The sequence below is a fragment of the Halichoeres trimaculatus genome, unplaced genomic scaffold (assembly GCF_033239565.1).
Source record: "Halichoeres trimaculatus isolate MK-OKI-2021-1 unplaced genomic scaffold, fHalTri1.1 fHalTri1_scaffold_15, whole genome shotgun sequence".
NCBI lineage: Eukaryota > Metazoa > Chordata > Actinopteri > Labriformes > Labridae > Halichoeres > Halichoeres trimaculatus.
Window position 1 is genome coordinate 6,356,601 of NW_027437193.1, and position 18,682 is coordinate 6,375,282.

Sequence of the window (18,682 nt, forward strand, 5' to 3'; positions counted from 1 at the left end):
GTGCCCCCAAGAGCGTTAATTACCAAAGCTGTCGGGCTCACCTATGGAAGTCAACCAGGCCGGGATTCAGACACACTCCAACACACACATGCACACATAAATAAACAGAGCAACTGCTCCATCAAACAGCGGAGGAGTTAGAGGATGGAGAGGGTGACGTAGTTTTACCGCAAGCAAACTGTCGTGCACACAGACATCAGCAGACACACTTTACTCTCCCCAGAGGAAACATGGGACTGAAAATGAGGCCACTGGGCTCTTGTCTTGTCTGTGGATGACTGTATGCATCATCTCTCCGGCTTCATCTTCGCCAGTGTGCGTGTGTGTTACACCATCTTTACAAAAAACGAAAGAGAAAGTCTCTAGAGGCGGCAGTTTGGAGGTGGGTTACTTGTTCTAATTCGCAATTAGGGAGAGAAATGCTCGCGCTATCTGCACCGAAACAACTCTGCCGCCTGGATTTCTATATAAGGGAACTCGGCTCAGTATTCGGATGCTGGAAACAAGTCGGAGCGCTTGGAGACAGGGGGGGAAGTGAGGGAGCTGCGGAGAGAGGACGAGCGTTGCTAAGCAGACTGAAAGCCGAGAGAGGCTGTCAGCAAGCCAGCAATGCTGTGCTATCTCTACAGAGAGAAAACACAAAATGGAGACACTGCCCAGCCCTGTGTTCGCAGTGACTTCTACAGCATCCTCTACATGCATCGGTAGGCCTGTCATGATAACAAATTGTGCTAGACGATAATTTTCCCAAATATTATTGCTGATAAACGATATTATTGTCAATATTATTTAGATTTTTTTCCATTTTTCATTGATGTAATTATGATAAATGGGATAATAAAGTGAGTACACCATATCAAAAGCAAGAAACTTTAATTTCTTAAGAGTATTTAACTGTAATTAAAAGGTCAGGATCTTTTAAATAAAATAAATTAAACAAAAAATATAATAAATTTAACAAACAAGAAAGAGAAAAAAATACAATGAACTGTCTGTCAAACATTTTTAACATTTCTGGCTTTCAACCGTATTGAAGGACTGCATTTCTTTGGCAATGTAGCTGTCTTTGAGCGCCCACCATTTGGCGCTTTTATTTCTATTTACTTTGCAGACCAAAAGCCTCAGTAAGAGCGGATTGTCAAAGAACAAGGCTCTGCTACACCTCCCCTTCTTCTTCGTCGCCACTATTTTCAAACAAATGCGACATATCAGCTCATTGGTATTCATGAGCTCACACTTAGTTCCTTCTGATAAAAAACAAAATATTCCCACACTGGGACTGTGGCAGGCGGCTTAAGAACCATATCTTTGGTGCCATCACTCATATTAGCGTGTGTTTCCTCCTTACCCCTCAGGACGCTCGCTTCAGCTCTCTCCGTGTGTACGCGCGAGCAGCCCCGTCTTCACCCCAAAGATCGCATTTTTGACAGATGCTCACTCTGCTATAAATCCGCTATAGAACCTATGCACCCCGATGTTAGGAAAGATAGACGTAGTGAGCCATCTTCTCATTCAGCCTCTTTGGTCGAAAGAGAGGAGGAAAACAAACATGCATGCACGTGTCAGTTGATCGAGGCTGGCAAACTTACCGAGGACGTTTTTATTTATCGTTAAGTTAATCGATTTATTGATTATCGTGGCAGGTCAATGCATCGGAAACCTGCTCCCAACCCTGGTTTCTGACGCTGAAAAAAAACATTTAAAGCAAAAGCAGGAAGAAATGACCCTAATGACGTCTTTAGTGTGAGTCTGGAAAAGAAAAGCCTCAGATGATGTGTTTTAATGCAGGAGCTGGAGTTGGCCTCGACTTAAACCCTGCTTTACAGGCGCTCGCATGCAGCCATTTATCGATCCGTGGTTTGTTTACTTCTTCCTCAGCGCGGGAGGCTGCTCTGCTGTAATGTGGAATACTGCAGTAAATGTCAATGCTGGCCTGCTCCTCGCTGTCTGCAACAAGGCCAGAGGAGGAGGGAAATGAGAAGGAGCAAGACAAACTGAAGGGTGAAGCCAGGGTCTGACCTGTGATCTCTAAAGAGAGCGCTCCACCTGGCTGAAACACCCCGCAGGGTTCAATCTATTACAGACACACGGAGAAGCAGAGACGGTTAAATCCAGCCCTGGGTCCTCGGACTGTTCTGCAGGGAGCTCCGCTCTCATCCATATTACATGCAAGAGCTTGTTTGAAGCCTCGACTGCTCGTCTTTGCATGGGCAGCTTGCCTTTGCTGTCCCGGCCCCTCGGGCTCGCCTGTCTCTCCCACACACACACACACAACACACACACACACACACTCCAGTAATGCAAATCCATGACTCTACTCTCTCCTTCTCTCTGTGACAAGCCCTGGTTTTCAAAACAAGTCGCTACTTTTACAAAAGCTCATGGGTTGCTGGATTCACGAGATACGTGTACTTTTAAGCTGTAAAATCTGAATAATTAAGAGAAGAACTTTAACTTTAAAACCTACGCGCTCAGAAATCCGGCAGCATGTGTTCGGGGGCGGCTATTCATTACCCATCCCGCCTGCACTGATAGGAACAAACCAGAAAGTACGGCAGGTGAGCCCACACTCGATCAGCAGACTTCTTTGATTAAAACGGTCGCTGTTTGAGGCACGCTCGGCAGCAGCCCGAGCGAAGCGTGGCTGGCTTTGGTAAATGTCATTATGTTTGAGTCAGAGCTCTAAGTGAACACACCTGGGTGTAGATCAAACAGAGCGGGACGGTGATAAATCTTTGTCCTGGCTCCACGGTGACGCTGATGAGCTGAGAGCAGACTGCGGCGCTGATGGAGCACCGTGACTCACGCTGCAGGATAGGGTTGGCGTGGTGACGGGAGGAAGTGGCTGACGGTGGTAGTGATTGTGTCTCTTGTGTCTGGCTGTGTTTTCGGCTGTGTTTGACCCGTTTGACTTCCTTTTAACTCAGAGCTGTGCACTGTGTCATCCACACAGCATCCCGAGTGAATGAGTGCGTCATCTTTCTAATAAGAGATGTCATCACCAAGGTTATAATAGTTAACTCAAACAAAATTAAAAACAAAAACTGCAATTTAAAACACATTACAGTTAACTCAAACTAATAAAAACTAGAAAAGAAAAGAAAAACGATAAGTAAACTAAAACTGTATCTTGTGTTCACAAAACTACCTGAAACTAACCAAAATTATAGACAAAATGTCCTTCGTTATCGTTTCTGACAATAGTAATAGCTTTTAGGATTTAAATTAATCCAACACATTTTACCAAACAATTTTACGACAGTTTTCGGCAGTTGTCAGCGCCGTACGGCACCATCATAGCGACGTATAGGGACTAATTTACTGCACTGACTGGTTGTGCGCTGTGCTACGACCAAACGTAGTGGAGCAATGATTCAGAGCATCTGTAATAGTTTAATTTCATGAGTCTGACTTTATTGATACAGAGTCCAAGTTTCTAATTATTAAAGCTCATATTATATTGTTTTATATAATTCATTTATTTTTTTTATGTAATTTATGTTAACATTGTTTTTATATAATTTATGTTTCTATTTTTTATATCAAGTTTATATTATTTTTATCTAATTTATGTTACAAAAATTAACATAATTTATGTTTATATTTTTTATATTAAGTTTATATTATTTTTATTTAATTTATGTTAACATTTTTAATATAATTTGTTTATATTTTTTATATTAAGTTTATATTATTTTCATTTAATTTATGTCAACATTTTTTAATATAATTTATGTTTATATTTTTTTTATTAAGTTTATATTATTTTTATTTAATTTATGTCTTGAAAATAAACAATATTACAAAATATTTACTCTGACCTTTTTGAATCATGCATCTGGTTAATAAGATATGAAACACTAAAACTAGACTGAAATTAAACAAAAACTAAACTAAAACTAAAACTAAAACTAAACTAAAAATCCAAAACTATTAAATCCTTGGTCATCACATAACTCACGCCACAGTCTGGCTCTTTGTCATTCACTTCTGATGACACAAGGGCAAAACTTGAAGATTTGAATTTCAACCACAGCTTCTCCTAAACTTCTTTCACAGGAGAGAAAATAAGACTTCCTGAGCATCGGCCAAAGCAGCTGACAGCTAACGCAAGCCTGCCAAAGCTCTACCATCATTCTGCTGGAGGCTACAGCTCTTCCCTCACCGTGAGTCAAACTTCTGAAGCTCTACTGTACTTTTGGCCTCATCTGGGATCAGGATGTGCCTCAGCCACCCAACTCTGAGAGTGATGACACAGAAAATGTCTGGCATAACAAAGCTGCCTGTCACAGGAACTGGTTAAAATGTAGCCAGACTGTAAACCACGAGGCAAAGTTTCACTGTGTTTCGAAAGGAAAAAGTCAAGGCCGAAGAGGCTCCAGCTGCACGGCTGTTCAGTGAGTGAACAACGCACAGCCAGAGGTAAAAAGGACTCCTCTATCAGCCTGTATGTAAGGATGCTGGAGAGCCCTCACCATTCTGTAAACATGCAACACTTAATGAGGCCCCGCAGCTGAAGTACACTCCTTCAAAAATGAACACATCTCATATTCCTTTCATGAAAGCCATCAGATAATTAATAGCACCTGGAGGTCAACGACCTCGAGGATTGCTACTACTTAGTTGATGATGTGAAGAGGAGCAGAGGGGCTGTTGAGGGTCCAGAGGGACACTGTCACCTATTTACAGGATCCTGATGAGCTGGTTTGGACCCCTGAGGGGCATGAGGCAAAGAAGAGCGAATGTTTGCATGTATGTGTGAGTGTGTGTGTCTGCCTGAAGAAAAATGAAGGACATGAATGAGTCCCATGAGGGGCAGCACTGCAGGAGAGAATAAGAGGGAGGTAAACATATTTGGAAGGCAGAGGAGTATGGAAGAGTGGGTAAACCACAGAGTGTGACTTCTTTCACCTTCACTAATATGGTCTGTTTCCAAGTTGCAAACTTTACAGCCTCGCCCTGAGCACATCAGTGAGGCCCCCGGGGTGATAAGGATTTACAGGGTAGAGGAGCCGCCAGCGGTGGACGGGAAAGAAGCAGTTGGAGGGTGTTTGATGTTAGTGGAGCAAAGGTGAGGCTGCAAACAAAGGACTTCCAGGGCCGGAGAGTAATCACCTCAGAGTTTGGCAAGTTAGCTTCTCACAGAGGTTTCTCTGCGTTTTACTTTCATCTGGTGTGAGCTGAAGGTCAGAACTAACACGGGCCATGAAACATACGATGGTGTGTGTGATTAATCACACACGTACGGTGGCCCTGAGAGCTCACAGCACTGCAACTTTAAAGACAAAACACAAGCAAATTAAGAAAACATCTTCACCAATTTGACAACACGTTAGAGAAACACTCTGCTAATACACAGCAACACAACGGAAGTGTTTCCAGAGGACACTTAAAAGTGATGCACATGTCCCACAATGTTAAATCAATCAAGAAACACATACTTTTTACCTCATTTTGCAACACAGCTGACTAAAACAAAACCACAATCAAGCTGTGAGTGAAAATCTGCGTCAGCAACAAGCGTGTCGGGACATGTGCATCACTTTTGAGTATCCTCTGGAAACACTTCTGTTGTGTTGCGGTGTATTTGCAGAGTGTTTTTCTAACGTGTTGTAAAATCAATGAAGATGTTTTCTTAATTTGCTTGTGTTTTGTCTTTTTGCATGTGTTTTCTTGAGTTTCAGCGCTGTGAGCTCTCAGGGCCACCGTACATGCAGGCTGTAGTGGGACGATGCACTTTTTTCACCATTCGATTATTTTACAATTTTTGGGGTGGCTATTCCTTAGGGATGGGTACCTTTCAGATTTGAAACAATACGGTACCAATGCCCAGTAACTGGCAATCAGTATCGGTACTCAACGGTACCACTTTTCGGTACTTTTTTGTGTTTATGTGGTAAAAAATATCAATTTGTTTAATAAGAAAATGTATTTCTTTTTAATTTGACATATTTATTATTCAATAAAAAACCTTATAACGCTGTGTTCATGTCCAGCATGGAAAACCGCCTCTCTTTTACTCCCTCTGAGTCACAAGGATGCATGTAGGTACCTAAACATGGCACCTTTTGATTTTTTTCGTTAATTGGTACCCGGTACTTTTGACAGAACTTGGTTGGTACCTATAAAAGTACCTAATTCGGTACCCATCCCTACTATTCCATGTTTATGATTTTTTGTTTACTTTTTTAACCCCAGACCCTGTGGAAAAGTTAAATGATGATGTCTACATACCGTATCAGGCGCCATATTTCCCCAAACAATACACATCACATGTGAGTCAGTTTTTAGGACTTATTCAGGGATGTGACATATCCATTTTTTTCAACCCAGCTTGTAAAAAAAGACAAAAATCCAAGACTTAAATTTGAAAAATACAACTGATCAGGATTTAAGGATACTTGGATAAGTTATTTTTATCCCACCCCTGGTAAATGTGCACCTCAGCAGCAGAAACTGAGCAGCTTCCATATGGAAATGAGGAGCCATTACCAAACACGTAAATAAATGGTTGGCAAAGTGGAGAGTTGGGGATTCCTGACGATTTCACCATGATTTCTGTGTTTGCATCATGAATAATTGATCAGTGTAGTGGCTGAGCTTAATGTGTTGTGGATGCAGCCCAGTGGGACTCGTCATGACACGCCTTTGATATCCTGTGTTTATCTCCCTGTCTGGAAGACAGTGGTTGTGGGAGAAAATATGACAGAGGGGGAGCCTAAGTGCCTGTATGGTGTGTGTGCGTGTAATGTGTGTGTGTAATGTGTGTTTGTCTGCTCCTATGGAAAGCGCTGTCTCTGGGTCGCTCCATTTATATCTTCATTAATCACCGTTCCCACCGGGAAAGCAGCACAGAGGAGTCTTTCAAATGCAAACGTGCCGCGCTCTCTGCTTACACACAACACGCAGGGGCTGGCAGTCTCCCACAGCCTCTGTACTGTACACCTCCTCCCTGCCCCCTACACACACACACACACACACACACACAACCTGTTTGTCTGACTGTCTCCCAGGGAGACCAGACAGCGGACACTTAATCTTCTCATCAACACATCGATTAATTAATACCAAGACTCCTCATTATCCCGCTCTCATGCAACAAGCCGGACGAGCTCCTCGGCTGTGTTGCGGTCCGAGCCGCTTTCTCCTCTTTCATTCCTGTTTGAACTCGCAGCCCATTATATCCCCCTCTCTTTCACTTCTCCTCTCTTCTCATTTTCCTACAACAAACTGGTCTGACGCCCGGAGGGGAGAGGGCCAGAGCTCAGCGAACATGCAAACAGGCTGTCAATCCAGGACTCTTTAAAAGCCTGCAGGACGTTTGGGTGGGCGGAGTTTAGCCCGTTTGTTTAGTCTATGAGGCTGTTGGCAGACGTGGCAGAGGCTCCACCGTATCTCTGCTGCACGACTATCTCCTCCTGCTTCTGGTGGCGAGGAGGGGAAGGAGTCCAGGCCGAGGAAACAGAGAGAAATAGCAGGTTGCTGCTGCGGTGGGAAATCACAAGCAGCCGAGCGGTGGTTTATATTTTAATGAGGGGCTGGAGTTCACAGGGAGAGCTGTGGTCTGGTGCTACGAGTCCAAGCCGTAAATCAAACCGTTGCTGAGGCTTCTGAACATTTTCAACCTGTGAAGATTTCTCCACTAATGACTTCTCCTGTTATAGAGCCGTGATACTGGCACTGACCTGATGGTGACATACCAGAGGCCCCTCGGCTTGGCTCCTCCCACCTTGTGGGGCCCCGTTTAGCCCTTTACAACAGGCAGCAAACACTGAAAGCCGCAGCCTGTTGTGTTGAGGGAACAAGAGCCCACATCAAACTGTACACATGCATATAGACTGTAGGTTACACAAGGCCAGCGTTCAAATAAGCAGCTGTGTGTTTAGCATAAGTGGGTAATTGTTCTTTGCTAAGACAGACAGACAGAGAAATATGTGTCTGGGTGGGAGGTAGAGGAGTGGCGGTGAGCCGGGGAAATGTGAGCCAGCTGGTATGCGATTGGCCGATCCAGAGGGGCTGTTCCAGGCGAGATTTGTGGTTCAGCTCAGGTCTTGCGGAGGTTAATTTTTAACTGGGGGAAAGAAGAGTTGGGGCCCAGCTCTGTGCAACAACCTGCTCTCTGTTTTATGAGAGACAGCTCAAGTGAGGAGCAGTTAGAGACAACCTGAGACGGCTACACCTACCTGTGTTTTCTCTCTGTCAGCCTAACCTCATTAGCTCGAGTGCCTCCCCCAGGGGGCTGCTGTGTTTTCTGACCACTGATGCCCTTTTTTCTGCGTGTCTGACGCGACTTCTGTCTGAGTTACAGAAATGAAGAGCAGACGCAGAGGTGAGCTCATGGTGCTGAAGTCAGGACACAGACAGGAACTTATGCAACAGCAGCTGTGGTCCTAACTCACTCAGACTTTTTCACTCTTCTTCTGCTTTTCTTTCAGGCCATCCTCCTCCTCTGTTCAGCGTCCGTGTCACCCTACAACTCGCCACATCCATCAAGGTTGGAGACCCGATCAATAGCCGCTGGCTTTCCTCTCATCCGGCTCGCAGACGCACACAAGTGGTCTTATTGCTTATGTAACGATCGACTTATCGGGTCATTTGGCTGCTTATTTTGTTACTGTCCACTGATTGGGGCCCTGGGGGTATTGACTGTTTACAGACTCATACGGTTACAGTAGATCTGCCTTGGTAAAAAGAAGAAAGATGACGGTGAGGTAGGAAGTAGGGATGTCCTGATACAGATTTTTTTTACTTCTGATTCGACACAATTTTTTCATGATACCGATACCTTTCTCTGATAAATCCCGTTCTCCGTTGGGGGGCCGGACAATCAAAATAATAACACATTTTATTTCAAGGCGCATTTCAAGATACCCAAGGACGCCGTACATAACATAGTTTAAAAACACTTCAGCAGAAGTTAAAAAAAGACTAGAAAAGCACTCAGAGAGCGCAGATTTCCACCAAGCATATTGTGATTGCCACCAACACTTAAGTCCGACTTAAATGTTATACTCCCTTTCAGCAGACTGTCTGCTACAGTCTATCGGATCTTAGTATCCAGAATATTGCGGGATCTGGATCGTACTTTTACATCTGTCACAAATTATGGTGACCTTGTCTTGTATTGTTTTGCAAAGCAATCCAACCATTTGTCCTGGAGTTATATACACAAATGGTGAAAACGGCCCTATTTCACAATGATAAGGAATCCTTTAAAAAAGTCCTAGATCCAGGCGGTGATGTAATCACTTCTTCCTTGTCTCATTTTTGAACATTTCCTGAAAATTTCATCAAGATCCGTTTGTTACTTTTTGAGTTATGTTCTCAGACAAACAAACAGACAAACTCTCCCAACAACATAACCTAATTGCGGGAGGTAACAATGTAGATATAAAAGTTTAAAAGAAATTGATTTAACAGATGAGATGGATGGCAGTCAGGATTTGAAAAAAGTCAATGAGTCGCAGAACGACTGAAGGCTCTGGACCCCAGAGATGACAAGAGGGTTTGTTCAACTAATACTCATGAGAAATAAAGTTTTATTGCATTTTAAAGGGTACACTGCATTATAATAATATATTATTTTCATATTAGTGATTAATTTGGTCTTAAAATTATATCATCCAGCTAGCTTCACATTTGAAACGATATGGTACCAATTCCCGGTACTTGGCAATCGGTACCAAATACTCAACGGTACCAATTTTCGGTACTTTTGTATGTTTATGTAGTAAAAAATATCAATTTGTTTAAAAATAAAATGTTTTTTTTTTCAATTTAACATATTTATTCTTCGGTATATAACCTTGCAATGCTGTGATCATGTCCGGCATGGAAAATCACCTACTCTTCCACTCCCTCACAGTCACAAGGATGCATTCAGGTACCTAAACATGGTACCTTTTGATTTTACATGCATCGGTACCTGGTACTTTTGACAGAATTTGGTTGGTACAAGTACCTAATTCAGTACCCATCCCTACATCCAGCAAAATTTGTTTTCGGCCCAGGACATGTGAAAACGTGAAAACTGGATCACTTTAAGAAATCTGATGCTATCCGATTCTCCAAAAATAGCCATATTGGACACCGATACCGATCAGTGTATTGGATCGGGACACCCCTAGTAGGAAGGAAAAAGAAAGAGCAGACTCAAGGTGGAGGACATGTACCTGGGAGGAAAAGGCAGATGGAAGACTGATGTCAAGATGGAGGCAGAGGAAGCAAAAGAAGCACAGTGAACGATTAGCACGCCTGCCAAAATCCAATTAGACACAGCCCAAGAGAATGACTGACAAGAACACAGACTGACAGACAGAGCAGACAGCTCAGGAGACAGCCAGAGAGTGCAGCTGCACTGGTCTGCGGTAATGAAGTCACTGGTTTCCAAATAGCAAATAGAGGAAGCCAGAGAGATGCAGCTGTCTGCCGTCTGTGCCGCAGCCACTGTGTCAGCCCAGCCAGGGAGACAGACAGAGGAAGGCTGTTCTCTCCGTCTGACACTTCTGACTCGGGGCCAGAGCGACGCAACAAACAAGGCTGAGGCAAATCAGGAACACGCAGCTATGTTCACTATGTCGTTGTGTTTGCTGGAGACAGGAAATCTGTCTGTTATAGTAGGTCAGGATGTTCTTATTTCAAAACAGGTTCCGTTACACGTCGAGGAGAGTTCAACACTGGTGAATCAAACCAATAACACCGCAGAAAGTTCTCGGGGTTAAGTTGTTTTGTAATGCTCTGAGCTGCGAGCGCTTGCTTCATGAAATGACACAAACACAGATGAAAAAGAAAACCCATGATGAACCAAATGAGTGTTTGTTACTTTCCACTTTGTTGACGGGGAAAAAAAACTCACCCTTATAAAATGACGACATTCGATTTTGTCTCGACGGAAAGTACAAGTGTCTGTCATAAGCCCTGAGGACAAAATGAAGTCAATGTCTGTCAGATACTCGAGTAACTCTTGAGATAAGGCTGCAGCTTGTTACTGTCTGTTGGTGGCGTCTGTCTAGAAAAGTCTATTTACACAGCAGGGATCAGTAGACAGGGGAGCGGGGCCTTGAGGCACAAAGCAGCGTTTATAGAGAGCTGGTCCTGGAGTTTTTAACTACACCTTCACAAACCAAACACGCCGAGCAGGATATGGAAGGAGTAGCCGTTTGGAGAAGGTGGGAAAAAACTTCCAGAAGGCTCCCTTGTTTGTGTCTCTTCTCTTTCAGAGGTCCCCGAGCGCTCGGGTGAAACTATGAGCTGCTTGTAAACGTGCACATTGACACTGTGTGTAAATAAGGACCACAGGGAAAAGGGGGCTGCAGTCGGGGTTAGAGCAACACGCAGGGGCGAGCCTTCTTTCTAAAAAGCCTGTGTGACTACAAGCTGCCTGGCCGGCCTCCCAGTAACTTCCACTGGGATGTGGAAAGTATGAGTCACACAGCCAGTGCAGTGGAGGCGGCTGGACACCGAGAGTCTGGAGGATGTTCAGGGTGAGAGACATGTCCGTCTGCCTCACTTCCTGTTCAGTCAAACACACTTTAACACACGCACAAACACAGTGTGTTAAATGAAAAGGATCCCATGCTCTGACAGTAGGGCTGCGGCTATCGAATATTTTAGTATTCGAGTATTCTACTCTACTCTATTTGAAATACCACTCTTTGATCTTTTTTAAAATTAAACGATTCCTCGAGGCAGAGAAAATTACTCGAGTAATTTTTGTAATCGAGTACCTTGAATCATTCGAGGAATCGTTTCAGCTCTATCTGACAGGGTGCGGAGGGGGACTATGAGGTGACCTTCACAAAACCTTACATCTGTTCAGGCGATGGGGGGATGCTTTCCTCTTTTCATGCTCCAATCACCTGCTTCCTGCAGACTTTTAGGCAACCGTGTTTCCAGGAATGTCGCCGTGTCTACAACAACTTCTAACGCCATTTCCCACTGAACTAAGCCCGGTCAAATAAACAAACAAGGTCAAAAAATGTCACAGTGGACGGATAAGTTTCTGCAAGGCATAAAAAGAAGAATGAAACAAAAACTCAGGCTTCAAATCCCCCTCTGAGAGGAGATGGCACCTGAGACTGTGGTGAGACAGCGGCTCCAGAGAGACTGGCAAAGTGTGAGACGAGGATGTGTCATACCAGCCGCCAGTTACCACCTTATTACACACACAGAGGCTGGCAATGTCTCACATATGAACACACACACTCACACACACATGCACACAGAGTATAGGACTCATCATCCAGCTTATTTTTTGAGCGTCTGGTTTGTTGTTTGTGAGTTTTTGACACCGCTGTTTTCCTCTGTGCCATTAAAACGTCCCAGACTTTGAGAAAAAAAAAAAAAGAGTCAGCGTCTGCCAAGATGCATACCTTAAAGCCGAGACAGGGGAAGAGGAGGAGGACAGATGGGAAGAGGCGAGACAGGAATGTGGTCGAGACGCTGGAGCCGAAAGCAGACAGTATTTCCGGAACATTCGCTGGCTAAGTCGAGCAGAAAAAAGCATCCTCAAACTCAGGTACACATGAACAATACAGAATTTATACCTTGTGTTTCCGTTTCTAGCCGGTGAGGCCGTACAAAGCGTCTTCATTTCTACTTCACCAAAAATCACTGACAGAAAGCACGCACCGACCTTTACCCATGAAACAATGGGACAAGCGCAGCCCGCTGTGGTCAGAGGGAGGTCATGAGACATAAAAACCAGTCAATGGCAGGGAAACAATCTAGAGCTTTTCCCCTCAGCTGAATGCTGACTGTTCAATAGCCCTGCTGCCCTTGTGGCTTGGATAGTGCACTGACATTTTTTACACAACAAGAACAAAAAGAAAAGAGCCATAATCATTAAACATCACCATAAATCATTGGGGAGACTCAGAGATAACTAGTGGTGAAGAAATGAAGTCACTCTCAGGTTTGTCCTGGAGGTGGACGAGTCGTAAATTTTGTTAATGAGCCAACACTGAAACTGTCTGAAGACACTTCATTAAACAAAAAGATCTCCTGTGTTGCTGAAACTTAAACATGGTTTAAAAACTACTTCTATAACAGATTTTGCACATCATCCAGTAAGTTTTGTCTGAGAATCTTGAGTTTTCCAAAAGGACAGACCAGTTTGAAAACAGACGTTAAAGAAGCAGCTCCTGAGCCCTCTTTATTGGCCTTTTGTCCTGTGACATTCCCAGTGACCTCCAGCTGACCTGTGGGACAAATGATGCACTTCCCCTTCAGCTGTGGCCAGCTGGCCGGACCTCGTCTGACCAGACCTGGCCGGGCAGATGTCACCACCTGTCCCAGGCCTCTATTCACACACACTAGGTCAACGCTGGTTTAAGAAAACACCAGCCGCGAGGCAGCCAGGTCAAAGCTGCCGAATACACACAATGTGGAAGCGGACTATGACAGAGAAGAAGAGTAAAGAGCCGACAGGAGCAGGAGAGTTTGAAAACACAGAATGAAAAGGTTTAAATTAGATTTTATAAACTATATCATCTCAAGGACAGGTGGACAGGCACAGGTGGAAAGGTAAATAAAAGCTCTTACTTTGTCGAGCGACCTCTTGAGCTTGTAGTGGAACTTCTCTTTGACCTCGTCCAGGAGCTGCTTCAGCCTCGGCTCCTCAGATGTGCCTTGGTACTTCCTGGCGAGCTGCAGGTAGCAGGGCCACTTAGCCGAGTCAAAGCCCCAGTGGCAGGTCCGCTTATCAGGTGACTTGTGTGAATGCATGACGAACTTCTGTGGCGAAAAGAGCAACTGGCACTCGACACACTGGATGCAGGGCGCCTCGGGCTGGGTGTAGAACTGCGGCACAAAGAGACCCTGACACTTCCCCAGACACTGGTGCTCCACCTGGAAGCTGGCTTCGCTTTCCTTCAACAGGCCCTGGGTGGACAGCTTACCGCTGGGGTCAGCCGGCAGTGCTGCCCCGGGACGCAGAAGAGCATTGCACAACCGCTGTGCATCTGTCAGTGTAATGAGGCCACAGGAAGGAGCGTTGAACGGCAGAATGCCCAGCACCTTCAGGATGTGCAGCTGCTCGGCATCGCAGCGTGAGCAGTAGACGTAGAGCTCGTCGCACACCGTGTTGATCTGCTGCAGTGAGAAGTCGCGGAGCACAGAGTTGAGCACCTGGGGCAAGCAGAGCCGCTTCTCTCCTCCGACGACAAAGCAGGAGATGGACTCTCCTTCCAGCAGTGAGTGGGTGAGTTCAGTGGAGCTGTCACAGGGAACCAGCAGAGGGCCCCCTCCCAGGACAGGAGGAGAGGACAGTGGGGGCATGCCGGCTGGGGAGTGCTCGTGGCCGGTACGGGCGGAGAAGGCAGCTGGGCCCCCTAGGGAGCTCTGGCTGCTGAGGGTGAACTGAGCCAGTGTGTGTTTGAGCCCAGGGCTCAGGTCCAGGGCTTTAGCAGAGCCCACCACGTGCAGCTCAGCCCTTCCCTCCACATCCATGTCAGAGTCATGGTGCAGATCCTCCATCTGCTCCCTCTTCACCTTTGGAGTTTTAGGAAAGGAGTCTAAGCTGCGCCGCTTCAGGTTGATCTCCGCCATCACTCGCTTCTTGATTGGTGCGTCCTCTAGCCGCTCTCTGTAAAGCCGTTTCATGTTGCCCTTGAATGAGGTCAAGTCTTTGAAAGGAGTTTTCAAACTGGTCTGGGTGCTGGCCATGTCTGAGCTCTGGGTTACTGTCGTTTTTCTCTGCTGAAGGAGTTCTCGTATTCCTCTCAGTCCTGTTTTTCCCTCAAGTCTTCTCAAATAACACAAATCTTCTGGTAATTAGACACATGCATGATGATGAGTGATGTTTTGATCGGTTGTTTGTTCTGATTCACAACCTGCACATGAAAGAAGAATGAGTTAGGAAACAGAAAAATAATTCAATGACATCTTCACCACAGATAATCAATTCTGTTCCGGTTGTTGAATAAACAAACTGGAATTATCCCATAAAAGTGTGGTTGAGAGGGAAATATCCATAAGGAGTTTAAATGTTTTACGGCAGCTGTCCCAGCCGGGGGGCTGAGGAGGTCAATGGCTGTTTGCATGGACCACTAAACCAAATGGCCATTACCATACTTCACACAAACACTGGGCTTTTGCAGCCCTTGTAATTGAACCCCAGAGGAAATTCGCATTCAGGTTTTAGAGACAAACTCTCTGCCACAGAGTGAGAAATTCAACAAGCGAAACCAGTTGACCAGACATGACAAGCCAAGCGAAATTCCCCACCACCCTTCACCCGTACCCCCCTCTCCCATTACATTGTTAATGCACGGCTGATACAATAGTCTGAGAACATTTCACTTTGCAAATGAAAGTGTCCTTCCAAACCACACTGAGCCTTCCCTCAGGTCTGCTTACCCCACGCTGACCCCATCAGCTCCGTGAAAAACAATTGATAAAAGCTTTAACAGCAGTCAGCCCCCTCCCTTAGCACTCTCACAGCTTGACATGCAGGGATGTGGAAAGAGGCGCCCTCCCCTATTTTACTCATATGTGTTACCAAACCACTGTATAAGGTAAACACTGATTTAAAATGCAATGTGGATGATAATATCTACTACTTCTTAAGTATGACACCAAAAGATGGCTTCAAAATGACACACTGGGCGCATTTTGAGTCACAAAAATACAGTGATGGCCAACATTATTACAACATTTTGCATTTTTTAAAGGTTTCTGTTGTTTTGTTGGATTTACCATTAAAATATCCATAAAGTAAATCAAATATCTACAAAGCCATGGTTCTGTATACTAAATAATATAGCCATTAAAAGAAGATTAAGCTCATTTTCCTCACAAAAAGGAACATTAGAGTTGAAGTTCTTAGTAAATATATGCACACCATGCCAGAGACATGTGCTGCTTTAAGTGCTGCAAAATTAAAAGTAGATAAAAACAGCAGAACTCATCTGATAAATTTATGCGCAGAGTAATCATATGCATGTTTTAAAATTACACTTTGGAGGCAAAAAAAGCCAAAATTTTCTGATCTTCCAGGTGTTCTATCTAGGGCTGCAGCTATCGAATGTTTTAGTATTGAGTATTCTACGGAAAATCCCATCGATTAATCGAGTAATCGGTTAAAATACATTTTTGTTCAGTTAAAGAGCAGTTATTTTCCAAATGAAAAATTTTCTCTTTAAGAAATAGAACTTTCTGATACAGCATGTCACTAAGAGTAGCTCCAAAATTTGTAAACACACTTTGACTCGTTTTTTGTGCCTTGTACATCTCATCAAATGTTGCGGACCCAAATGGCACCCGTTTCGTAGAATGACCCATTAGTCTCCAGACTCCAGAAAAGAAGCTAGATTTGTTGCTAGTTGCTATTTTGTATGAGAGGTAGCTTGAGGGGTCTGAAAACTCTCTTAATATGGCCTCAGCTCTATTTGAAATACCACTCTTTGATCTTTTTTCAAATTAAATGATTCCTCGAGGCGGAGAAAATTACTCGAGTAATTTTTGTAATCGAGTACCTCAAATCATTCGAGGAATCGTTTCAGCTCTAAAGCAGTCATATCCACTTTTCAGAGAAGGACAAAAAAATCATTCAGTGAATGGCTTACATGCTCTCTCTTGTTTTAGCATCCAATGTTTTTCCTACTGACTGAAAAGCTGCTGCAAAGCAAACCTCGAGTTATTCAGATGTGGTTTGACTAATTGGAAACTTAACCGTGGGACGGTTTAAGAAAGACAGAAACAAACAGCAGAATCACATCAGAGTCGATACTGTGGCTGGAGGTGGGGGCAGATCTTTCCTCACACTTCACCTGCTGTTTTTGCAAAGACACGCTTTGATTTGGTGAGAAAATCCCAGACAAACACTCACTCCCTGCGCTGAATACTATTTTTCAAAGCACTTCACAGCCATTCATAGTATGCAGGACATATTTCTCACGTCTAGTATCCTTTTTTCTGCTGCTACAAGGACACCGCGTATAACACTGCTGCCGCTCTGCTCCATCCTCACATACAGCTCCAACCCCTCCTCCTCCTCCTCCTCTCCAGTCTGCAAACTGTACCTCGCCTCCTCTGCTGCACTGGTATGCAGACAGCGCTGATAATGACATTCACTGTCTACACTACAGTCTGGTCTGGGAAGGCACCGCGGTCGAGCGTAACGCACACACCGACCTGGTGAGGGCACGGTGGGGGTTTCACTACAACAGCGGTTTGTCTGGATGTCACACGCAAGAATATGGTCGACCCGACGATTAAACAGCCCCCAAAATGGCATTAAAATATAACGAAAACGACTGAAACATTCATGAAATTGTGAACAACATGATTTGATACCATTACAATCAAGATACAAACCAAGCGGACACATAATATAATAGCATTCATCCAAGAATTGACTCAGAAATAGCCGTTTTGTCTTTGAAAAGGGGGATACTAATTGCGCTAACTAGCTTAGCTGCGTCAAACTCGAGCTGACAGTACAAAAGCGAAGTGTCGCGCGAATTCATTGTGTATTACAAGCGACCACTTCGCTTAGGAAAGTGTGCTGGGATAACGGAGCGGTGCGACCAGCAAGCGGCGTCTCCTTTTACTCCTTCACTATGTCGCAATCATCGCCTCATGAGAAAACTGTGGACAATTTATGAGAACACAGCCTTGTGCCGCGGGTTTTTCATTGAAAAGACTCTCAAATTCACACGAATGTGAGAGGCAAAGCTTGACGAGGCGAATTGGTCGCGTTCAATAGGTCCGTAGCGTAACCCAGGCTAACTTAACCCTATAATAAATATACCAAACATTCATCGGTTAACCAGTATTTACAGTGACAACATCAAAGATAAATAATCTTACATTACACAGGCTAAGGAATGCTATCATGTGATATTAAGCGCTGAAAGCTGGTTCAGTGTAAGGACCGAGAGCGCTAACATTTGCAGCAGGCTAACCCCAGATAGAGAGCGATACAGCAGGCTAAACCGTGTTAGCTTCACCCCCTCCTCCTCTCCGTCGGCTCCGGCTCAACACAGGAATTCAACCGTTAATCGTCAAGCGCGGATTACACAGCCGAATTAAAACCTAACGGTTTCTGAAAAGGCTCAGTCACTATTGTGTCATTTATTCTTTTAAATGGTGGAAACACTTGCCTGAACGCCGCGGTGTCGCTCGGTCCTCACTCGCCTGTGGTCCTCTCCGTACTGGAAAAGCCTGGCGGACCGTCAACAAGATGCAGCTAGAGGTTCCACTACAGCCCCGCAACGTCACACTGCACACGGGCTGAGAGGCGGAGACGTCATCCGGCTGACGGAAACTATGCGGGGGTGTCTCTCGTCTGTCTGCCTGCCTCCCTCCCTCCCTGTCTGTCTGTCGGTGCGTCTGTCTCACACTGCCCGAGAGGGATTTGTTTCCTCCAGCAGTAGTTAAAGCTTGGAGCAGAGAGAAGTGGAAATATATGTCAACTGCAGGCTGGCTAAGGAGGCTAAAGACTGAGTCCGTGGACTTTTTGGAGGTTAATTCAATTCAAGCATTTCTGTAATGTTATAAAACCAGACAGAATTTAACCTAAAAAGACAGTTGCAACCAGTTAAAGGTACTAAGCACTAAAAAAAAAAAAAAAAAAAAATGCTGAAATCTACTTTTATTTTTCAAAACCAGATGGAAAAAAAGTCAATATCATAATTCCACTTTTTCTTTATGAGCATTTCATTGATAATAATCCTTCCTT

The 18,682-nt window shown here is 44.5% G+C and overlaps 1 protein-coding gene across 1 annotated transcript in view; it reads right to left on the reverse strand.

The window, feature by feature from the left end:
* The window catches only part of skila (SKI-like proto-oncogene a), a 45,595-nt gene extending 27,251 nt beyond the window's left edge, over positions 1–18,344 (reverse strand). The window contains exons 1-2 of the mRNA XM_074688468.1: positions 18,105–18,344; positions 13,543–14,831 (exon numbers count right to left, since the gene is read on the reverse strand). Of these exons, the coding sequence (XP_074544569.1) occupies positions 13,543–14,664 (1,122 nt within the window). The 5' untranslated portion in view covers positions 14,665–14,831; positions 18,105–18,344. The remainder of the gene's footprint in view (positions 1–13,542; positions 14,832–18,104) is intronic.
* Between the last annotated feature and the right edge of the window lie 338 nt (positions 18,345–18,682).